This window comes from Schistocerca cancellata, chromosome 4, assembly GCF_023864275.1.
Source record: "Schistocerca cancellata isolate TAMUIC-IGC-003103 chromosome 4, iqSchCanc2.1, whole genome shotgun sequence".
NCBI classification, from domain to species: Eukaryota; Metazoa; Arthropoda; class Insecta; order Orthoptera; family Acrididae; genus Schistocerca; species Schistocerca cancellata.
Genome location: NC_064629.1, coordinates 682,973,704 through 682,997,716, shown reverse-complemented (window position 1 = coordinate 682,997,716; position 24,013 = coordinate 682,973,704). Strand labels below are relative to the sequence as shown.

The 24,013-nt window shown below is 37.8% G+C and overlaps 1 protein-coding gene across 2 annotated transcripts in view; it reads right to left on the bottom strand.

The window, feature by feature from the left end:
* LOC126184717 (L-threonine ammonia-lyase) overlaps positions 1-24,013 on the bottom strand; it is a 205,740-nt gene that overhangs the window by 45,989 nt on the left and 135,738 nt on the right. For both annotated transcript variants that reach the window (XM_049927240.1, XM_049927241.1), the window contains 2 exons: positions 17,182-17,469; positions 7,399-7,561 (listed from right to left, as the gene is read on the bottom strand). In XM_049927240.1, the coding sequence (XP_049783197.1) occupies positions 7,399-7,561; positions 17,182-17,469 (451 nt within the window). The remainder of the gene's footprint in view (positions 1-7,398; positions 7,562-17,181; positions 17,470-24,013) is intronic.

Here is a 24,013-nt window from a genome sequence, read left to right as displayed (position 1 = left end):
CTGGACCACTACTAGTCATTTCCTTTCCTGTTCCACTCACAAATAAGGAAAAATGACTGTATACATTCCGCTGTATGAACCCTCATTTCTCCTATCTTATCTTTGTGGTCCTTATGGGAGATGTATGTTGGCAGCACTAGAATTGTTATTCTCTAGTTTCAAGTGCCAGTTCTCTAAATTTCCTCATTAGTGTTGCTCAAAAAGAGCATCACCTTTCCCCCAAGGATTCCCATTTGAGATCATGAAGTATCTCTATATTACTTATGTGCTTTTCAAACCAACTGGTAACAAATCTAGCAGCCTGCCTCTGAAATACTTCAAATTCTTCCCTTAATCTGACCTAGAGTGGATCCCAAACACTTGAGCAGTACTCAAGAATAGGTTACACTTGCGTCCTATATGTAGTCCCCTTTACAGATGAACCACACTTTCTCAAAGTTCTCACAATAAACCAAAGTTGACCATCTGCCTTCCCTACCACACTCCCCACATGCCCGTCCCATTTCACAGTCTTTTTCATTGTAACTGTCTGTGACTCAATGCCTGCTCTATGTAGTGAGTAGCAATCTATCCTTTCCATATTGTGGTTATTCTATCATGGACTTTTCACTTTCTAATACTGATTTTATATGATTGTCCCATTTCATATTCTGTCTTAGCATTATTCCTAAATATTAATATGAAGTGACATGCTCAAAACGTACACCATAAATCTTGTAATAAAATATTATCAGATTCTTTCACTTTGTTATAGGAATTATAGTACCGGTATCTTGCACTCATCAATATTTAGAGAGACTTGCACTCTGAAAGTGAGGCCACTGGACTTTAGACCCCCCCCCCCCCCCCCCCAACCTTCCCCCTCTCCCACCCTATTCCATATTATCATGTGAGGTTTCTACTGTATAGATTTCTACATGATCCTTCACGACAAACATATCAGTAAATCTTGGCACCCATATACTTGTCCATCCACACATTTGGTGTTAAATTGGAAGAGAAAAATACATTGTCTCAGTGCACTAGATCAGCAGACAATGATTTCTCAGCCTGGTGTCAAAATATCATGCCATTTTGGATCATAATATGGTAACAGAAAGACCTGGTGGAATGTAAATAATAGAAAAAGGATTTGACCAAAATAAGCAAAGTTCTCAGAATTGTTTATGTAACTTTTGACAACTGAGTGCCTCTAATATTTGATGAATTGTTATATTTATTCCTTCAATTATTTATTATGCCATTCCAAAAGTTATGTCTGGTAATAGACATGAGACAGAGCATTTGAATACCAAATGATTACTTTTTAATCTGATGTCCTAATATTGTGCCATTTCAATAGTTACATCTGGTGAAATGGTTGAGTTTTATTTTTAATCTGAGGTTTATTTTAAGCCAGTTGTACAGTATGTAATTGGTATAAACTTTAAGTAGACCACTGAGAACTAAATGAAGACGTTCACATGTGATTTTTGTGTTACACTGTTGGTTGAATTTTGAACAAATTAACTATTGACTAATAGTAATTTTTTCTCTTCATTCTCAGGCATAAGTTGATCCATCATTACACACTGTTATTTTTCTTTTGTCTTCTTATGCTAATTCTGCATGGATGAGGCTGAGTAATCTCTGTGAAGTATGAAACTCACCAACTTAATATAAAGTGACTATGAACTGTATCTCTGATCTAGGGAATAATATTTGTAATCTTAGGGAATAATCAGATGTAGATAAGACCCATTGGGATTCACAGAAATTTTAAGGTTGTCATTAATAAATCAAATGGTTTTACATAGTACATTAAATCAAAGTACAGGTTGCAGACAAATAAATTTAAATTTAAATTGTTTTTGCTGCAGGAACAGTGAGCAATGTATGGAAACAATGGGAGCATTATAACAGTCACAAAATTCCTAAAAAAATATATGTAATGTTAAGCTAGATAATAACATAAAAATAATGGATTAGTTAATAATTATTTCTAAGATGAATTTCTTTTAGTGAATAAAATGTGTATTCTGCAGCAAGTAAAAGAATTTAATCTCAGTAATAACCTTGAGGCACTAGAGAGACCAAAGTTTCAACCCTACACATTTGCTAGAACTGTTAACCTTGTAACAACACAGGAAAGCCTCTGCAGAATTTGGAGAGAGAGTAGAAGAGTCAGTGGAAACTTAGGCTTTGAGACAGCCCATGAGGTGATCTCAAGTGACTCAGTTGTTATGTTTCGGTTCACGCCCTAGCTATGCACATAGTTTCAACTATTCATATCCCATGTACTTATTACTTGCTCATCTAGGAAAACAGGCTACAGTGGAATGAATCACACAATACTATGCAGTGGAATTATGGGCAAAGTTTAAGCAGATTGTAAATTGTGGTCTGGAGAGTTATGCGTCTAGTAAGTGGATAAAGGATAGAAAACAACCACCATGGATTAATAACGAATTTTGTAAGATGCTGAGGAATCAGAGGCTGTTGCACTCTAGGTTAAAAAGGGGACAAACAAACAACAACAAGCAAAGGTTAGTAGAGATTCGTGTGTCTGTGAAAAGAATTATGTGAGAATCATAGAACGACTACCACCATCACACCTTAGCAGATCTGGCAGAGAACTCGAGAAAATTCTGGTCATATGTAAAATTGCTAAGTGGGTCTAAGGCTTCCATTCAGTCCTTGTTTACCAGTCTGGTGTGTCAATTGAAGGCAGAAAAACAAAAGTTGAAGTTTTAAACTTCACATTCATGAAATTGTTAATGCAGGAGAACCATACAAACATACTGCCATTTGGCCATTGGACAGACTCCTGTATGGATGACATAGAAATAAGCATACCTGGCACAGAGAAGCAACTTAAAGATTTAAAAACAAATAAATCACCAGATCCTGATAGAATCCCAGTTTGATTTTACAAAGAGTACTCTCAGCATTGGGCCCTTACATAGCTTGCATTTATTGTGAATCTCTCACATACCACAAAGTCACAAGTGATTGGAAAAAAAGTGCAGGTGACTCTAATATAAAGAAAGGTAAAAGAATGGATCCACAAAATTACCAACCAATATCCCTAACTTGTGTTTGCTGCAGAGTCCTTCAACAGATTCTTAGTTTGAATATAATAAATTTTCTTGAGGCTAAGAAGCTTATGTCCATGAATCAGCATGGCTTAGAAAGCATTGCTCATGCAAAACTCAGTTTGCCCTTTTCTCACATGATATACTGAGAACTATGGATGAAGGGCAACAGGCAGATTTCATATTTCTAGATTTCCAGAAATCATTTGACACAGTGCCCCATTGCAAGCTGTTAATGAAGGTACAAGCATATGGAGTAAGTTCACAGATATGTGAGTGGCTTGAAGACTTCTTAAGCAACAGAACTCAATATGTTGTCCTCAATGGCAAGTGTTCATCACAGACAAGGGTATCGTCATGAGTGCCCCAGGGAAGTGTGATAGGACCACTGTTGTCCTCTATATACATAAATGATTTGGCAGTCAGAGGTTGTTTGCTGATGATGCCATGGTTACAGTAAGGTGTCAAAGTTGAGTGACTGTAGGAAGATACAAGATGACTTAGACAAAATTTCCAGTTCGTGAGATGAATGGCAGCTAGCCCTAAATGTGGAAAAAGAAATGGTAGTTAATGTAGATGAGTAGGAAGAACAAACATGTAGTGTTTGGATACAGTATTACTAGTGTCCAGCTTGACATAGTCAAATCATTTAAATATCTGGACATAACATTGCAAAGCAATATGAGGTGGAACAAGCAGCTAAAAGCTTTGGTCAGGAAGGCATGTGGTCAACTTCAGTTTATTGGGAGAATTTTTGGAAAGAGTGGTTCACCTGTAGAGGAGACCGCATATAGGATGCAGGTGCAACCTATTCTTAAATACTACTCAAGTGACAGGCATCCATACCAGATCAGATTGAAAGAATGCATCAGATCAATTCAGAGGAGGGCTGCTAGATTTGTTACCAGTAGGCTCAAACAAAATGTAAGTGTTATGGAGGTGTTTCGGGGAACTCAAATGGGAATCTCTGGAGGGAAGGCAGTGTTCTTTTCAGGAAGCACTATTGCAAAAATTTAGATAACCGGCATTTGAAGCTGACTGCCAAATGATTCTGCTGCCACCAACATACATCATGCATAAGGACCATGAAGATAAGATACGAGAAATTAGGGCTCATATGGAGATGTACAGACAGTTGTTTTTCCCTCGTTCCATTTGCCACTGGAACAGGAGGGGAAATGAAAAATACAGGGTACCCTCCACCACACACCTTATGGTGGCTTGCAGAGTATCTATATAGATGTAGATGTAGACATAAATGTCGAATTGTGTCTCAATTCCAAGCAGTTAGCTGATAAAGCTGTATAAATATTTTTTTGAAAATAGAAAAGGTAAAAATGGCAAATGTCTTCCATGGTATATAAATATAATTAGGAAGCTTGTTAAGAAAACAAAAACAGCTGCACAATGGTTATCATTAAAAGCACAGAACTGTGGTTAAGGTATGCCAATCGAGACACTCTCAGCAACTAGAAGGTCAATGTGCACAGTGTCTGAAGACTTATTTTTCAGAGTTCTATCATAGGACTGCTCCCAAAACACTAAAAAAAATTGGTTGCAATCAAAAATGAAAAAACTGATGAACTGCTTATAAAGCCTACATTATCTCACACTGTACTTCAATACAATGCAATGTGGGGCAGACTATGTTCAGTGCTGTGATCAGTGACTTTTGGTCAAATTTTTTGATCATTTTTTACAATTTGTTAATGACATCACATAAAACTATCTCCTAGGGTATCAGGGAGTGTAGGTATGAAAAATATGCTTCTATCCTTGTCTATACATGAAGAATAAATGGTATTGTAAGTGCATCACTTTGAGAAAGTAAAGGATTATCAGAAGATGACACTTACAATATTCCTTCCATCCTTCCCATCCAGTGCCCTTTTTCTGGCCCATCCTGGGTCAGGACTGATATGGTACTTCTCCAATTTTGCAGAGAACTAACCATACCAGTATACAGGCTATTATTATGATTGGGTCATCATGCTGTCCTTTTAGTCACATGCATTAGCACACGATTTACAGGATTTGGAGAGGCAAGACTGAATCCTGCCCAGTGGATAAATGATGATGGCCTGTGTGCCAGTGAGCCTGGATGAGGCTTCTAGGTGGTTTCCACACATCCCACTAGTTGAATACTATGCTGGTACACACCTTATACCTTAGTTACATGGTTCATATAATTTTAGAAAATATTCACACACTTTCATGTGGAATAACACTACACATGGTCAGATGGTGCACACAAATACCATTCTGGTGGGGATGGGGAGCCGGGGGGAGGGGGGGGGAGGGGGGGGGATGATAGGAAGGGCATCCAGCCATTCTTTACCACTAACATTGCAAAATCCAACAATTGTCTTGCTTATCCCATAAAGATACTAAATAAAGGTCAGGAAAAGGAAAAAGACTGCAGTGGGTTGTCACTCCCGAAGGAATTTTAAAGCTACTAGCAGCAGTCCCCTCAACCCACAGGAAAAGTCTGTGGATCCTTTCTGTTTGCAACTAGTGTAACTGCATGGTCAAATGCAAAATCATTTTTCAAAGGGTCTGCTCATCAGGTGTATGAGGTGGGACATCGGAATCAGCCCAGTATTTAGCTAAGTCGATGTGAAAAACCAACTATAAACCACACCCAGGCTATCCAACACACCAGCTCCCTTCAGTAATCCCTGAGGCAGATTTGACCTGGGACCAATGGGCCTTCCTGGGTCCTCAAAGTGGGCTCTGTAATGCACTCTGCTACCCATGTGAATCTTACATTTGTGTATTATAAAAACAAGTTAAGTATTTACATAAGCCCCTAATTGCCTGTTTAAGTCTTTCATCAAATGACATGAAACTGTTTCATTCTTAATTTTATGCATGTCACCCAGTGTGTGAACAATATGAGAACTCTACAAAAATCAGCACAAACAACTAAATTTAAGCATGACTACTTATTGTTGGGAAGGAAGATGCTGATGTTGCAGTGGGCTACATCTAAGCATGGTACCTACATTATCAAGCAAGCTCTTCACTTTTAATTTTTCCAAGCCAGTGAATGAGCTACACTTTCACTGTTGTCTTACAATGTTTCTATTGCTTCCAACCTAACTCTTTTTCTGGAAGAGGCAGCAAGCAGTCATGAACAATTTTTAGCCCCCCCCCCTCTCTCTCTCTCACTCTCTCTCTCTCTCTCTCTCTCTCTCTCTCTCTCTCTCTCTCTCTCTCTCTCTCTTTCTGTGAGACCCCTCCTCTGAGGTTAATTTTGCTAAAATGTACTAGAGCAGGGTTCCTTACCTAAAGATGCTTGTTTCAATTTTGACTGTGAAAGAATTTTCATCACTAGAATATAGTTCATAAGGATAAATGGTTCAAATGGCTCTGAGCACTATAGGACTTAACTTCTAAGGTCATCAGTCCCCTAGAACTTATAACTACTTAAACCTAACTAACCTAAGGACATCACACACATCCATGCCCGAGGCAGGATTCGAACCTGTGACTGTAGCGGTCACGCGGTTCCAAACTGAAGCGCTTCGAACCGCATGGACACACCGGCCGGCTCATAAGGATAAGAAGGATGAATGGAATACAGTTACTGATCATTAACATGAGCACCAGTGTAGTGGATTTTTATTTCAAATCTCATAGAGTACCTCACAGAAAGAGATAATGTGACAAGGTTGATAATAGTCCATCCTCTGAGTGGTTCTATTAAGCTTGCTGACCTGTTCAATAAGGTTTGTGCCAGCAACCAGGTTGTATTTTCTCATTTCTCTCATCAACAAGACTATGCCCTACACACATTAATCACAGTGATGTTATCTATACAAATACATTGAAGGTGAAGTATACATATTACATTAAGGGAAGGTGGATGTGATAAAAGGAAAAGCATCTTTCCAGTTAGGCAGATGGACAAACTCTAAAGATTTGTAACCAAAGATAACACACATCTATTCCTTTTGACGGACCCCACCCTCCCCTGACCTCTCTCTCTCTTTCTCCCTGTCTCTCTCCTCTCTCTCCCTCCCACCCCCATCTCTCTCTCTCTCTCTCTCTCTCTCTCTCTCTCTCTCTCTCTCTCTCTCTCCTGCTGTAATCAATGAAAAAAGTAAATGAAATAAATTTGTAAAATTATTAATAAGTAAACCGCATATTGTCAATACATTTCCATACTAAAGCCTACTCTTTAGTAGAACCTATATCATGATTCATGTTTCTTATAGATAAGAGGCAAAAATTATTTGAATACCAGTACCAGATAATTTTTAATGCAACATAAAGAGCATCTTCCTCAGAACTTTGCTATAGTCCATAATTTTGTACTCACAATGATTTTAATATCAGGAAACATTGACTTGACTGCAAGAGCAACTCCTGCTATTAGTCCTCCTCCTCCAACAGGTACAACAACAGCATCGATCTTTGATACTTGCTCCACGATTTCTAATCCTACAGTTCCTTGTCCAGCAATTATGTGTGGATGATCATATCTGGAACAAAAATAAGTAATTACAAGTCATGTTACTTAACTATGATGTTTTATAATCCTCCTTTTACTATCTCAATCTTTGAAAATGTTTTAAACCAGAATTATTTGTATATATTTGTTTTTGTTGTCATCTTCAGTCCTGAGACTGGTTTGATGCAGCTCTCCATGCTACTCTATCCTGTGCAAGCTTCTTCATCTCCCAGTACTCACTGCAACCTACATCCTTCTGAATCTGCTTAGTGTATTCATCTCTTGGTCTCCCTCTATGATTTTTACCCTCCACACCACCCTCCAACGCTAAATTTGTGATCCCTCGATGCCTCAGAACATGTCCTACCAACCAGTCCCTTCTTCTTGTCAAGTTGTGCCACAAACTTCTCTTCTCCCCAATTCTATTCAATACCTCCTCATAAGTTATGTGATCTACCCATCTAATCTTCAGAATTCTTCTGTAGCACCACATTTCAAAAGCTTCTATTCTCTTCTTGTCCAAACTAGTTATCATCCATGTTTCACTTCCATACATGGCTACACTCCATACAAATACTTTCAGAAATGACTTCCTGACACTTAAATCTATACTCGATGTTAACAAATTTCTCCTCTTCAGAAACGCTTTCCTTGTCATTGCCAGTCTACATTTTATATCCTCTCTACTTCGACCATCATCAGTTATTTTGCTCTCCAAATAACAAAACTCCTTTACTACTTTAAGTGTCTCATTTCCTAATCTAATACCCTCAAAATCACCCGACATAATTCGACTACATTCCATTATCCTCGTTTTGCTTTTGTTGATGTTCATCTTATATCCTCCCTTCAAGACACCATCCATTCTGTTCAACTGCTCTTCCAAGTCCTTTGCTGTCTCTGACAGAAATACAGTGTCATCGGCGAACCTCAACATTTTTATTTCTTCTCCATGGATTTTACTACCTACTCCGAATTTTTCTTTTGTTTCCTTTACTGCTTGCTCAATATACAGATTGAATAACATTGGGGACAGGCTACAACCCTGTCTCACTCCCTTTCCAACCGCTGCTTCCCTTTCATGCCCCTCGACTCTTATAACTGCCATCTGGTTTCTGTACAAATTGTAAATAGCCTTTCGCTCCCTGTATTTTACCCCTGCCACCTTTAGAATTTGAAAGAGAGTATTCCGGTCAACATTGTCAAAAGCTTTCTCCATGTCTACAAATGCTAGAAATGTAGGTTTGTCTTTCCTTAATCTATTTTCTAAGATAAGTCGTAGGGTCAGTATTGCCTCACGTGTTCCAGCATTTCTGCGGAATCCAAACTGATCTTCGCTGAGGTTGGCTTCTACAAGTTTTTCCATTCATCTGTAAAGAATTCGCGTTAGTATTTTGCAGCTGTGACTTATTAAACTGATAGTTTGGTAATTTTCACATCTGTCAACACCTGCTTTCTTTGGGATTGGAATTATTATATTCTTCTTGAAGTCTGAGGGTATTTCGCCTGTCTCATACACCTTGCTCACCAGATGGTAGAGTTTTATCAGGACTGGCTCTCCCAAGGCCGTCAGTAGTTCTAACGGAATGTTGTCTACTCCCGGGGCCTTGTTTCGACTCAGGTCTTTTCGTGCTCTGTCAAACTCTTCACACATTATCGTATCTCCCATTTCATCTTCATCTACATCCTCTTCCATTCCCATAATATTGTCCTCAAGTACATTGCCCTTGTATAGACCTCTATATACTCCTTGCACCTTTCTGCTTTCCCTTCTTTGCTTAGAACTGGGTTTCCATCTGAGCTCTTGATATTCATACAAGTGGCTCTCTTTTCTCCAAAGGTCTCTTTAATTTTCCTGTAGGCAGTATCTATCTTACCCCTAGTAAGATAAGCCTCTACATCCTTACATTTGTCCTCTAGCCATCCCTGCTTAGCCATTTTGCACTTCCTGTCGATCTCATTTTTGAGACGTTTGTATTCCTTTTTGCCTGCTTCATTTACTGCGTTTTTATATTTTCTCCTTTCATCAATTAAATTCAATATTTCTTCTGTTACCCAAGGATTTCTACCAGCCCTCGTCTTTTTACCTACTTGTTCCTCTGCTGCCTTCACTACTTCATCCCTCAGAGCTACCCATTCTTCTTCTACTGTATTTCTTTCCCCCATTCCTGTCAATTGTTCCATTATGCTCTCCCTGAAACTCTGTACAACCTCTGGTTCTTTCAGTTTATCCAGGTCCCATCTCCTTAAATTCCCACCTTTTTGCAGTTTCTTTAGTTTTAATCTACAGGTCATAACCAATAGATTGTGGTCAGAGTCCACATCTGCCCCTGGAAATGTCTTTAAAACCTGGTTGCTAAATCTCTGTCTTACCATTATATAATCTATCTGATACCTTCTAGTATCTCCAGGATTCTTCCATGTATACAACCTTCTTTTATGATTCTTGAACCAAGTGTTAGCTATAATTAAGTTATGCTCTGTGCAAAATTCTACCAGACGGCTTCCTCTTTCATTTCTCTCCCCCAATCCATATTCACCCACTATGTTTCCTTCTCTCCCTTTTCCTACTCTCGAATTCCAGTCACCCATGACTATTAAATTTTCGTCTCCCTTCACTACCTGAATAATTTCTTTTATCTCATCATACATTTCATCAATTTCTTCATCATCTGCAGAGCTAGTTGGCATATAAACTTGTACTACTGTAGTAGGCATGGGCTTCGTATCTACCTTGGCCACAATAATGTGTTCACTATGCTGTTGGTAGTAGCTTACCCGCACTCCTATTTTTTTTATTCATTATTAAACCTACTCCTGCATTACCCCTATTTGATTTTGTATTTATAACCCTGTATTCACCTGACCAAAAGTCTTATTCCTCCTGCCACCGAACTTCACTAATTCCCACTATATCTAACTTCAACCTATCCATTTCCCTTTTTAAATTTTCTAACCTACCTGCCCGATTAAGGGATCTGACATTCCATGCTCCGATCCGTAGAACGCGAGTTTTCTTTCTCCTGATAACGATGTCCTCTTGAATAGTCCCCACCCGGAGATCCGAATGGGGGACTATTTTACCTCCGGAATATTTTAACCAAGAGGACGCCATCATCATTTAACCATGCAGTAAAGCTGCACGCCCTCGGGATAAATTACAGCTGTAGTTTCCCCTTGCTTTCAGCCCTTCGCAGTACCAGCACAGCAAGGCCGTTTTGGTTAGTGTTGCAAGGCCAGATCAGTCAATCATCCAGACTGTTGCCCCTGCAACTACTGAAAAGGCTGCTGCCCCTCTTCAGGAACCACAAATTTGTCTGGCCTCTCAACATATACCCCTCCGTGGTGGTTGCACCTACAGTACTGCCATCTGTATCGCTGAGGCACGCAAGCCTCCCCACCAACAGCAAGGTCCATGGTTCATGTGGGTAGGTGTATATATTTACAATATATTACATATTATATTACATATATTATATATTATATTATATATATTACAATATATTTACACTGTTAAATTTGGTTCATTGTGACATCACAAATAGCTTTTTTGCATCTTTGCTTAGTTGTCTAAAACTGTTAGCATTTATGGTTCTCGTTCCCAGTGATTTATGTTCAGTTGCTACTTCCCTCCATTTCAACCCCCACCTATATGCCCTATCCCCACTCTTTCCCTCAGTTTCTTATATGATCAGTAAATATTACAAGTTTTGACAGTTGCTGAAGATATCAACAAACTTTTGATATTTTCCAGAAATATTAACTGCTGATGATTGGTTCTGAATGTGAATAAAATTTGCTTATCACAGTTTATCCATCACAGGTGAAAATGCTTATGTACTCATTCTGAATTAAATGTGTATTGTAGGATGTCTCATTGACCTCTAATTTCATCTTAATATGGTATGAAATCAATTCTTTATTAGAAACATATTTTACATAATTTAATTTTTATTCATTTCTTGGTGTCATATGTAATCAGTTATCAAATATGTCAAACTTTTCATACATAACATACACTGAATCATCAAAAAAAGTGGTATAGGCATGCATACTCAAATACAGAGATACGTAAATGAGCAGAATACAGTGCTGCAGTCAGCAACATCTGTATATGACAACAAGTATCTGGCACAGTTGTTAGATCAGTTCCTGCTGCTACAATGGCAGGTTATAAAGATTTAAGTACGTTTGAACATGGTGTTATAGTCCGCACATGAGCAATGAGACAAAGCATCTCCGAGGTAGTGATGAAGTGGGGATTTTTCCATACGACCATTTCATGAGTGTACCATGAATATCATGAATCTGGTAAAACATCAAATATCTGACATTATTGCAACCAGAAAAAGATCCTGCAAGAACAGGGCCAATGATGACTGATGAGAATTGTTCAATGGGACAGATGTGCAACCCTTCCACAAATTGCTATGGATTTCAATGCTGGGCGATCAGCAAGTGTCAGTGTCTGAACTATTCAATGAAACATCATCAATATGGGTTTATGGAGCCGAAGGCCCACTCCTGTTCCCTTGATAACTGCATGACACAAAGCTTTATGCCTCGTCTGGGACCATCAACACAGACATTGGACTGTTGATGACTGGAAACATGTTGTCTGGTCCGACAAGTTTTGTGTAGTTGGAGTGATATGGGACCCCCTGGTACGTCTAGATACAACTCTGACAGTTGACATGTATGTAAGCATTCTGTCTGACCACCTGCATCCATTAATGTCCATTGTGCATTCCAATGGACTTTCGCAATTTCAGTAAACTCTGCGACTTCCCCCATTTCCACAATTGCTACTGAGTTGTTCCAGGAACACTCTTCTGAGTTTAAACACTTCTGTTGGCCACCAAACTGCCCAGGCATGAACATTATTGAGTATATCTGGGATGCCTTGCAATGTGCTGCTTAGAAGAAATCTCCACCCCCTTGTACTCTCGTGGATTTATGGGACAGCCTTGCAGGATTCATGGTGTCAGTTCCCTGCAGCACTATTTCAGACATTAGTCAAGCCATGCCACGTCATACAGTCTGGAGCCGAGCAACAGCTACGGTTGCAGGTTCGAATCCTGCTTCGGGCGTGGATGTGTGTGATGTTCTTAGGTTAGTTAGGTTTAATTAGTTCTAAGTTATAGGTGACTGACGACCTCAGAAGTTAAGTCGCATAGTGTTCAGAGCCATTTTTGCCACGTCATGTTGGGGCACATCTGCATGCTCATGGGGACCCTACATGATATTAGGCAGGTGTACTAGTTTCTTTGGCTCTTCATTGTACATGTTCATACAGTTATGTCTATGCATCATGTTGCATAGACATCATTAGTAGCGAATGTTAAAAATGTACTTTATGGCTATTATAAATGTGCTAACCAGTACTTGGACTGACTGAGGGTGATGTATTCATCAAAACTGCCATTGTTGACTTAAGGGAATAGTCATAATAACTGGGAAGACAGCCCATTGTCTATTACTGCTCACATGAATGGAGTCAATTCATGGGTGAGTCTCCAGTTTTTCATGTTATTCTTGCTTCTTATGCCTACAGAATACAACTTGTTGTGCAGCTTCATGTGGTCTTAGGTTCCCTGTTGCATACTGTAAGACTTACAGATAAAGCTGTCTGTAATTTATCAGATTGGTCTAAAAATATTCTGCAGGATACAAGAAAGATCTCTTGGATTTTGTCCCTTGTAGGGCTGCATGCCATACTTATACTGGGTGACACTTTGAAGTAAATGCATTACTTGTTTCCCTTGTAACTGGTAGTACCTGCAATATGACAAGTGGACTGGAGCCCATCAGGCAAGAAAATTTTTAATGGCTCACAATAAGTAGACATGAGTGAAATATCTATAGGTCTGGTGTGATGTGGTTTGTGCCGCACTTATTAAAGAATACCAAAGGTCACCTACCAATGTTTCATTTTTCTTCTGAACATACAGAAACTTTAAATCTTCATTCTGTCAATCTCCTGTAGGTTTCCTACAATTTCTAAATCACTAAAGGCAAGTGCTGTGGTGTTATTTTATAGGTAAAGACTGTGGGCAACTTTCCACATTATCTTTGTCCAACTGAGTACGTGTGTCACCCCTAATACAGTCAACAGGTTGTTAAGCTCTAACCTTCTTTCTACCTGAAATGTTTTTTCCCTTGTTTTCTTCATTTACAAGTATTAAGAAGATTGCAAAATTGCCAGTAAGATTGAGTTCCTTATTCAGTTATTACAGTACAGTAGTTCATTTGTTAAATCATTTTGAAGATTCATGGCTACAGTATACATAAAATTTTAATTCACTTTGTAAATCACATATATATTATTGGTATAATTCTTCAACACCACTAAAGTATTTAAACGAGATGTTGGGTTAATGAAATAAAAAGGAGTATAATCCCTAATATATGAATGTATATCATTCCTGCAGTGCATTTGTTAACAGATAAGATGAGCCATAATACAGTGTATTTATCCATTAATTATTAAAAAATAGAACTAACATAGCCACTTCACTGCCAATCACTGAACTGAATTCAACAGTGCTAGATAGCCTGTTTCAAACACTAAAACTGCAACACCATTTTAATTGACTGGACTCAAAATTGCAGGCTCAATTTTGATAAAAATAATCATTATAAAATATCTGCAGTAGAATGCACAGTCATTTAAAATGTACATTGGGTTTTTGCAATGGAAAATGTTGTGTAAATGATTATAATGGGCATCATTGTAATTCTGTCAGAGACAGCAAACGACTTGGAAGAGCAGTTGAACGGAATGGATAGTGTCTTGAAAGGAGGTTATAATTTGAACACCAACAAAAGCAAAACGAGGATAATGGAATGTCGTCAAATTAAGTCAGGTGATGCTGAGGGAATTAGATTAGGAAATGAGATGCTTAAAGTAGTAAAGGAGTTTTGCTATTTGGGGAGCAAAATAACTGATGATGGTCGAAGTAGAGAGGATATAAAATGTAGACTGGCAATGGCAAGGAAAGCATTTCTGAAGAAGAGGAATTTGTTAACATCGAGTATAGATTTAAATGTCAGGAAGTCATTTATGAAAGTATTTGTATGGAGTGTAGCCATGTATGGACGATAAATATTTTGGACAAGAAGATAATAGAATCTTTTGAAATGTGGTGCTACAGAAGAATGCTGAAGATTAGATGGGTAGATCACATAACTAATGAGGAAGTGTTGAATAGGATTGGGGAGAAGAGAAGTTTGTGGCACAGCTTGACTAGAAGAAGGGATTGGTTGGTAGGACATGTTCTGAGGCATCAAGGAATCACCAGTTTAGTATTGGAGGGCAGTGTGGAGGGTAAAAATCGTAGGGGGAGACCAAGAGACTAATACACTGAGCAAATTCAGAAGGATGTAGGTTGCAGTGAGTACTGGGAGATGAAGAGGCTTGCACAGGATAGAGTAGCATGGAGAGCTGCATCAATCCAGTCTCAGGACTGAAGACCACAACAACAACAACAAAACACATATTATGATGTATCACATAATCAATCATGTTGGGAGGCTTTTTATTCTTTTTATAAATGAGCAATGTTAGTGTTTTTCATAGAACTGTTTTCATGTACATCTAAGTTTTTGTAAATGAGAGGCACAGTCACTAACAATTTATTAACACAAAAGAAGATGTGACATTTATAGCAACACTTGCTGTAATATTAGCAAAACAAAATGAAAACATGGAATAAGAAATGCAACCTCTATCACCCTACAATACATTTGTTAGTTGTCAAAAAAATGCAGCAACCTTGTTTCGAGTGAACATCTGCTATGAAAGCGAACTAACAAGAAAAAAATACTATGCATTTAACAACCTGCTATGCAAATAGGTATAGCTCACACTGTATATAGTATATGCTAAATTACATAAACATTATTTATATATTTTTGACAACACAAAAACATTTAAGTGAGATATCAGATCAATAAAATAAAAATAGTTCTAGTCCCTGTCTTTCCTGCAGTACATTTCTTAATAGATTAAAAATATATAATGCAGTGTGTACATTATCTGATCAAAAGTAGCTGGATACCTATTAGTGGACATTAGTATGGGATGTGCAGACATTTATTTAAGGATTTAGGGATATTCACAGTAGCTTCTCAGTATATATACTCTCTTATGAAATTTGTTATTAACAACCAAACCGAATTCAAAAGTAATAGCAGTGTGCATAACTACAATACTAGGAGAAAGGATGATCTTCACTATTCAAGATTAAATCTAACTTTGGCACAGAGAGGGGTGAATTATACTGGCACTAAAGTCTTTGGTCACTTACCAAATAGTATCAAAAGTCTGACAGATAACCAACAAGTATTTAAGAAGAAATTAAAAGAATTTCTGAATGACAACTCCTTCTACTCCTTAGAGGAATTTTTAGATATAAATTAAAAAAAAATTTTAAAAAAATAAAAATAAAAATAAAAAAAAACACAAAAAATGAAAAAGTTGTTATATTAACTTAAGTATGTTGTTAAATTAACTTAATTATGTCATGTATTGGAAAATTTGACTCGTTCCACATCATTACGAAATATCGTATTCATGATCCATTGAACTAGTATTAATCTAATCTAATCTAATCTAATCTGTGTCCACCCTTTGCCTTTATGATGGCTTTAACTCTGCTGTGGACACTTTCAATGAAGTATCTGCATGTCTGTGGAGGAATGGCAGCCCATTCTTCAACAGGAACCAAACCACAGAGGGTTGTGATATTGGAGACTGGGGTCTGGAGTGAAGTAGACTTAATAACTCATTTCAAAGGTATTTCATTGGGTTCAGGTCAGCACTCTGGGCAGGTCAATCCATTTCACAAATGTTATTGTCAATAAATCATTGCCTTACAGATGCTGTTTTATGTCAGGGTGCATTGTCATGCTGGTAGAGACAATCTCTGTCTCTGAACTGTTCCTCTACTGAACATAATACACAACACTGTAAAATGTAGTCTTATCCATCTGAATTTAGTGTTTTCCTTATTCAAAATAAGGGGACTACACCCTAACTACAAAAAATACCCTCATACCATAATTCAACATCCACCATACTTCACCATTGACACTGCACATGATAGCAGATAATGCCCTCCAGGCATTTGCCGTACCCTAACAATTGGGTGGTTCTTTCTGCTGCTTTCATGCCATTTTTACAACTACACTCGTCAATTCTAGATTGTCCCTGTCTGCCATTACATGAGATCTGCCTTATCTTGATTTAGCTATGGCTGTTTCTTCGCATTTACACTTCAGAATTACATGACCAATAGTCAACTTGGGCAGCTTTAGAAGTATTGAAATGTCCCTGACTGATTTGTTACTCAGACGACATCCAATGACTAGTCCACATTCTGAGTTACTGAGCCCTTCTGATTAAACTATTCTACTAGTTCAGCTGCCCTACTGATAACACAATACTTCCCATCTCCTTTTTTACTGGTGGATACACTTCTCATGACATCTAGTGGTCAGTTCCACATTACATAGGGGGTGTCCAGATACATTTGATCAGGTAGTGCAAAAACAAGAATTATTACAAAATTAAAAAGTTAACATATCCAATGTGTAAAAGCTATGCAGTGTTTTGTAGCTGTGATGTGCATTATGGATGAAACTTCTTACCCATTAATGTAAGTCAAGTCTTTCTCATGCGCAAGTCTCATTGCAGCCTTTTTGGCTTCACCCATATCTTCACCGTGGATTATAACAGTAGCTCCATGCTGCTGACAGGCTTGGATCTTCATTAATGGTGCTACAGAAGGCATAACAACAGTCACAGGAATCTTCAGATCCTTTCCATGATAACAAAGTGCCAGAGCATGGTTCCCAAGGGATGCTGAAATAACACCTCTTTTCTTCTGATCCTCAGGTAACATCAGAAGTGCATACCTTGCACCTCTCTCCTTAAAGCTGTAAACATTATAGACATTACATAATATACCCCAGACTGACAATTTCATCATTCAAACTGTAAGATATTCTTTTGTTCATATTTTAACATTGATATACTGATATGTCATACTAAGTGACTAACAATCAATAAGACAGCTAACTTGTCTTTAGCAGGAAAGGCTTTGGGAAACAAGCATCAAGCTGAACCTTTAGTTCATATCAGATTGCTAAAGTTATTTTCTTTTCATTTGACAGATTACCAAACAACACAAAGGTATCCAACTGCAGAAGCTACAAGCTTGGGAAGGTTTTTGCTGAATAACGTGCACCATGTTCATTCAATAGAAGCACATTTCACTTAATCTAAAAACATTGCTCCAAAATACTTCACTATCATATATGTAAATATGGAAATATGTGGTGTTAATTAGCATTTTTGTGTGCTATGAACACAATAAAATATATGCAAAACATGAGAAACATATTAAAACCAACTTATAGCTAAACATTTTTAAGTATGACATATTGTCATCCATAAAAACAGTCTGTAAGAATGGTAATCCAATGTTGATGGTCTGAAAACACATAAGATGAGTTGTTTTTAACTCTCTGTTAAGAGCTCCAATATACGAAAATTACAGTTTTAACTTTAGTTCTTTAGTACTGTTTTCTGATAGCAGTTTATTTATTTATTTATAAATAAATAAATAAGGGATAACAGCAATGATTATCTCCAAATCATGCACCTAGTAAGGTAATGTAGAGGCCTCACTTTCAGGAGGAATGAAGGTCAAAACTCCTTGTGGCCTTTCAGATGTGGGCTTTCACTGGTTCCTGTAAATAACTTAAGGTGAATGCTGGGATAGTTACTTTGGAAAAAGAACACAAAACATAAGGCCACAATTTGTTTTCCATAATGACCTCATCTGTGGGAAAAAAATAAAGAAACTCTAATGTTCCATATTTTCCTATGCAGACAGCATCATCTTTCACAGAACAATACTTATTTAGTAAATACTGTTAATCAGTCACAATCAGTACAAAATCAAGGATGTAGTTTTACCCGCAGTGTAAATGAATTAGGTCCTGTGACTCTGGGGATGCGCTCAAGGGTTACCACTTTAGCCATGGTGTAAATGGATTAGGTTCTGCAACTCTGTCATGCCATTAGTAAAACAGCTACACTGCATGCCAAAATGCCCAATTCCCATTCTCCTGTCAGCCAACAGCACATCTAGCAGGTGTTTTGGCACACAGTGTTGCTGTTTTACTAGCGGAATGGCAGAGTCACAGGACCTAATTCATTTACACTGCGGCTAAATAGTAATAATTGAGAGTATAAGACTAAATGATTATATTATTTCACATGCTAACAGGGTATGAGTAAAGCCAAGCAAGACAAACCCTGAAACTTCCTGGCAGATTAAAACTGTGTGCAGACCGAGACTCAAACTCGGGACCGGCACACAGTTTTAATCTGCCAGGAAGTTTCACATCAGTGCACACTCCGCTGTAGAGTGAAAATTTCATTCTAGAAGACAAACCCTACTTATGTAGTTACATTGTTGTATCATTAAAATATGTTGTTAAATATTGTACAAACATGAAGGTACAAAAATGAACCATGTTTATTGCTAGTTCATTCAAAAATCCATCAATGCAACAACTTAAATATTCTGAGGGAATTTCTGGCAGAAGGTGATAATATTGATTTTTCTGCTGTATGATCTTAGAAGGGTCGAACACTTGCTCATACACTACCCAATGAGATGAAGCTGTGAGCAAGGCTTGAACTGTGTTCACATGCTACAATTAGTCTGGTACAAAGGACAGCATTACTATGACTTTTAAATTTGTTGTCCATCTCATTCAGATGAACACTGGATGCACTCTATTTCTATATTAGAAACTCAACACACAAACAGTCAAAGCACAAAACTGCACAGAACTAAATATAAACTCATCACAAGGAGAAATCAGACTTGTTATTCCACCCTTTAGATTAAGATGGTCTAGTCATATCACAATGGGCATTAAGTCAAGGAAACAAGTGCCACATTATCAATGAGCAAAGACAAATCCAATGTGGTCTCTAGTGGAAAGACACACTTAGCAAGACATAATTGTAACATGTACATAGCTATGCAATCTGGCCCATTTCAAAAATAGTTCCTAGAGAGTTCCAAATTTGGTCTGCAAATACAATGAATATCTGTTTCCTGTCTTTGGATGATAAGACCCAGCTGGCTTTTCTGAGGGCATATAAGCAAGACCTTGGAATGATAATGATATATTGAAGATGTTATTCTTCCATATCTAACTCACCAATCAAATGACTCCTATTTTCTAGAAAAAAAGAGTTAAATAGTAAAGTCATTGATGTTTGTTCCTCTTTGTGTTGGTGCAATTACAAATAAGACCTGTTTGCTGCAAATTTCAATACTCTTTGAACAAGGAAATCTGTTATGGTAACAAATTAATTGCTTGCACTTCTTACACTGTTGTTATCATTGTTACTGTTGCTGTTGTGGTCTTTAGTTGGAAGACTGGTTTGATGCAGCTCCCCATGTTAGTCTATCCTTTGCGAGCCTCTTCATCTGTGTGTAACTAAAGTAACCTACATCCATTTGAACCTGCTTACTGTATTCAAGCTTTAGTATTCCTCTACAACTTTTAGATTGCTGTCCCTTCCCTGACTTTTAGATCGCTGTCCCTCCTCTGTCCCCCCCCCCCCCCCCCCCCCTACACTCTTCCTTCTTCCTTCCCTTACCAATTCCTTGATGCATCAGGATGTGATTTATCAATTTTTTTTAGTCAAGTTGTGCCAGAAATTTCTTTTGTCCTGAATTCAATTCAGTAACTTCTCATTTGATATTTTATCTACCCATCTAATCTTCAGCATTCTTCTAAAGCACCATATTCCAAAAATTTCTGTTCTCTTCTTGTCTGAACTGCTTATTGAACACATTTCACTTCCTTAAAAGGCTACAACCCTAACTAACAGCTTCAGAAAAGACTTCCTACCAGTTAATTTGATATTAGATGTTGATAAATTCCTCTTTTTCAGAAATGCTTTTTTTGCTGTTGTCAGTCTGCAATTTATATCCTCTGTACTCTGGCCATTATCAGTTATTTTACCACCAAAATAGCAAAAGTCATCTACTACTTTTGGTTGATCGTTTCCTAATCTAATTCCCTCAGCATTTCCTTATTTAAATCAATAATACTCCATTACTTATTTAATTTTTGTTGATGTTCATCTTGTAATCTGTTTTCAAGAAACCATTCATTTCATTCAACTGTTCTTGTAAGTCCTTTTCTGTCTCTGACAGAATTTCAATGTCATCAGCAAAGTGGAAAGTTTTTATTTCTTCTCCATGAATTTTTATTACACTTTCTCAGCTCCTCATTGGTTTCCTTCACAGCTTGCTCATTGCACAGACTGAATAACATTGGGGATAGGCTACAACCCTGTCTCTCTCCTTTCTCAATTGTGGCTTCCCTTTAATATCTTTCAGCTCTTGTTAACTGCAGTCTGGTTTCTATAAAAGCCATAAATAACAGTTTTCTTCCTGTATTTTATCCTGCTACCATCAGAATTTCAAAGAGTGTAGTCCTGTCAACCCTGTCAAAAGCTTTTACTGAATCTACACATTGTATAAATACAGATTTGCCTTTCTTCAGTCTGTCTTCTAGGATCAGACGTAGGGTCAGTATTGCTTGTGTGTTCCTATATTCTTCCAGAAACCAAAATGTTCTTCCCTGAGATCATCTTCAACCAGTTTTTCCATTCTTCTCTGTCAATATTATGCAAGCATGACATACTGAACTGATGGTTAGGTGGTGTTCAAATGTGCCTTCTTTGGAATTCGAGTTATTACACTTTTCCTGAAGCCTGTAGGTATTTTGCCTGTCTTATGTATCTTGCACACCATGTGTAATAATTTTGTCATGGCTGGCTCTTCCAAGGATCTCAATAATTGTGAGGAAATGTCATTTATTCCAAAGGTTTTGTTTCTACTTAGGTTTTCAGCCTGTCAAATTCTTCTTGCAGTCTCAAATCTCCCACATCATCTTCACCTACTTCCTCTACTCTTTCTATAATATTGCTCTCAATTTGTTTCCCTGATACAGGCCCTTAATATATTCCTTCCATTTTTCAGCTTTCTTTCTATATGTTACTAAAATGACATGGCCTTAAGGGAAGTGGATGACACATAATGGTGGACATGACAGATTTGAAATTCCATCTCAGCTGGCAAGCAGCCATTCACAATATTTTACTCCACAGTTTCACATGCATCACAGCAACACTGTACTGAAGGGATTGTCTTTCAGCACAGACAGTGTGGTATTTTACCATGGCTATTTCATGATTATGATCACCAGCATAAGGCAAGAATTGTGAGAAGTAATCAATAAAATGTGTCAGGACATTGTGACATTACAATTTGATACAAGATGTTCTCAAGGTGCCTCTGAAAGAAAAATGGGGTTCATTTGTTGTCACAGGATGTGTAGGCTGGTTAACAAGCAGACAGGCTGTGCTAATGTCCTGAAACAGCAGTAGAAAGTTATTACAATTTACTTTTCTGTAAGGAGTGGGGTTTACATCTGTAACTGACAGTCTTGGGATTTTTTGAAATCACTTCAGCCTCTACCATGTGCTGCACTGTGGTTTAGAGAATATGAATGTGAATATAGATGTATAACATAAAAATGATTCTTTAAATCAGCTTGTGACCAATTTCCTCATCTAGAACTGTACAACTCAATTAGTGTTATATTTCTTCTTTACTTTCAGGTACAGCACAAGAAGCTACAGATCCCACTGGTTGACAAAAACACAGTGTCGATTGATGGAAACTCCAAATATAGGTCACAGGTATTGGCTAATTTAACTACTTTTTTTCTATACAGGCAACTGATTGTAGGCACTATGAAAGGTTACTTGAGAATAATTTGCACTTTTCTGTGTAGTTCATGTACTCTTCAAACATAAGTTATTAAAGCAAGACAATGCATTTGCTCATGCAAGATGGCCTCTGTATACTTGTTTTGATGACATTCCAAAGAATTTCAAATTATTGTATGCACTTCTCAAAATCTTTTGCACAATATTAACGCTATGGGAAATTTATGGGATGAGATAAATATTTTTGTTACTGGGTTCTGCATTGGGACATTTAGTCCACCAACATAACATGCAAATTCTGGAGATTGGAAATGTGCCTGCCTACAGGCCACTTCCATAGCCATTCACCAACACCCCAGAGGACAATGTAAGGTTGTTTTCACGGTCAAATCTGACACTCACTCTCATGACATGTGGCACTACCTAAACCTATTAGCAGCGTACCACCAGGAGGCTTGATGAACATGGCACTACTTGCCTTCACTGTGTCACATGCCAGGAAGTAGGCTATAACATATCCATCTGCCGCTGCAAGGTTTCAGCAAGCCAGTTCCAGCCACCACCTCAATCCATGCTACATGCCTTCATCACAACAATGAGCAGTTATCAGTCAGCTATGGGCCTCTGCCTCTACAACTTGGCCTCTGTGGACTCAGGTGCCAGGACTTGGTATTTGATTGCTCAATGAACTTAGTACTTGTGATTAACAGACAGCTGTCTACTTGCAGTCCATCTGTTTGTACTAATTTTACTCAATGGTGATAGTGGTCTACACTGAAAGTTAATGTCTAGATTTGTCAGTTTGCCATAAACTCAATAGGCAATTTGTATAACTTCAGAATGTCTTTACAATCTTCATTGAGACAATTAGTACCATCAATAAACTTTCTGTGAAGCAAGACTTTTATATTTGTTAAAATAACATTGATATTGTTTTATGTCCACTTAGGAATTTTGTTTTGCTTGTGTAGCCCCCATAAGGGCACTAGTCACTGGCAATGAGGTTTTCATTATAAAATTAGTGTATATTTGATGTTTCCCTGAGAAGACAGTGATTTTTGGACTTTTCCATGAGTTTTCATATCATGTCACTGGTGGCCTAATATTCAACTTTCATTTCACTATGGCTGCAGTCAACACAGTTGTGGCCACCCAAGTGCTCTTATTATTGAAAAAAATGCAGCACACACAGTAACTGATATTGGAGAAGATGGTTGGCTGCACCACACCACTGGAAGTAGCCAGAAAACTTGCATGGACTGACTCTACAGTGAAAGTGTTTTGGTCAGTACTACCACTGTTTTCTGCTTTTGATATGAAGATAGAATATTGTGCCAATTATATCGTACACCTGAAACAGAATTTCACTGCACATGGAATTTCAGATGGTATCCAGCAACAGGCCTTTTTGCCAGCCTGTTCAGGTGTCACAGTTTATAGACTCAGTCAACAGTCAAACAGAGAGGTAAGACCCAAAAATTTGTCATATGATTAACTTAAAATGAAACTGGCAGAGTATACTGATTCCCAGGTACATGTGGCCACTACCTGCCACAAATTTTTTTAGCTATCACAAAAACATACTGAGAATGGAGAGTGCAGTTACAGGGTATTTCTTGTGACTGTTGTTTCCATTGCACCAGTTTG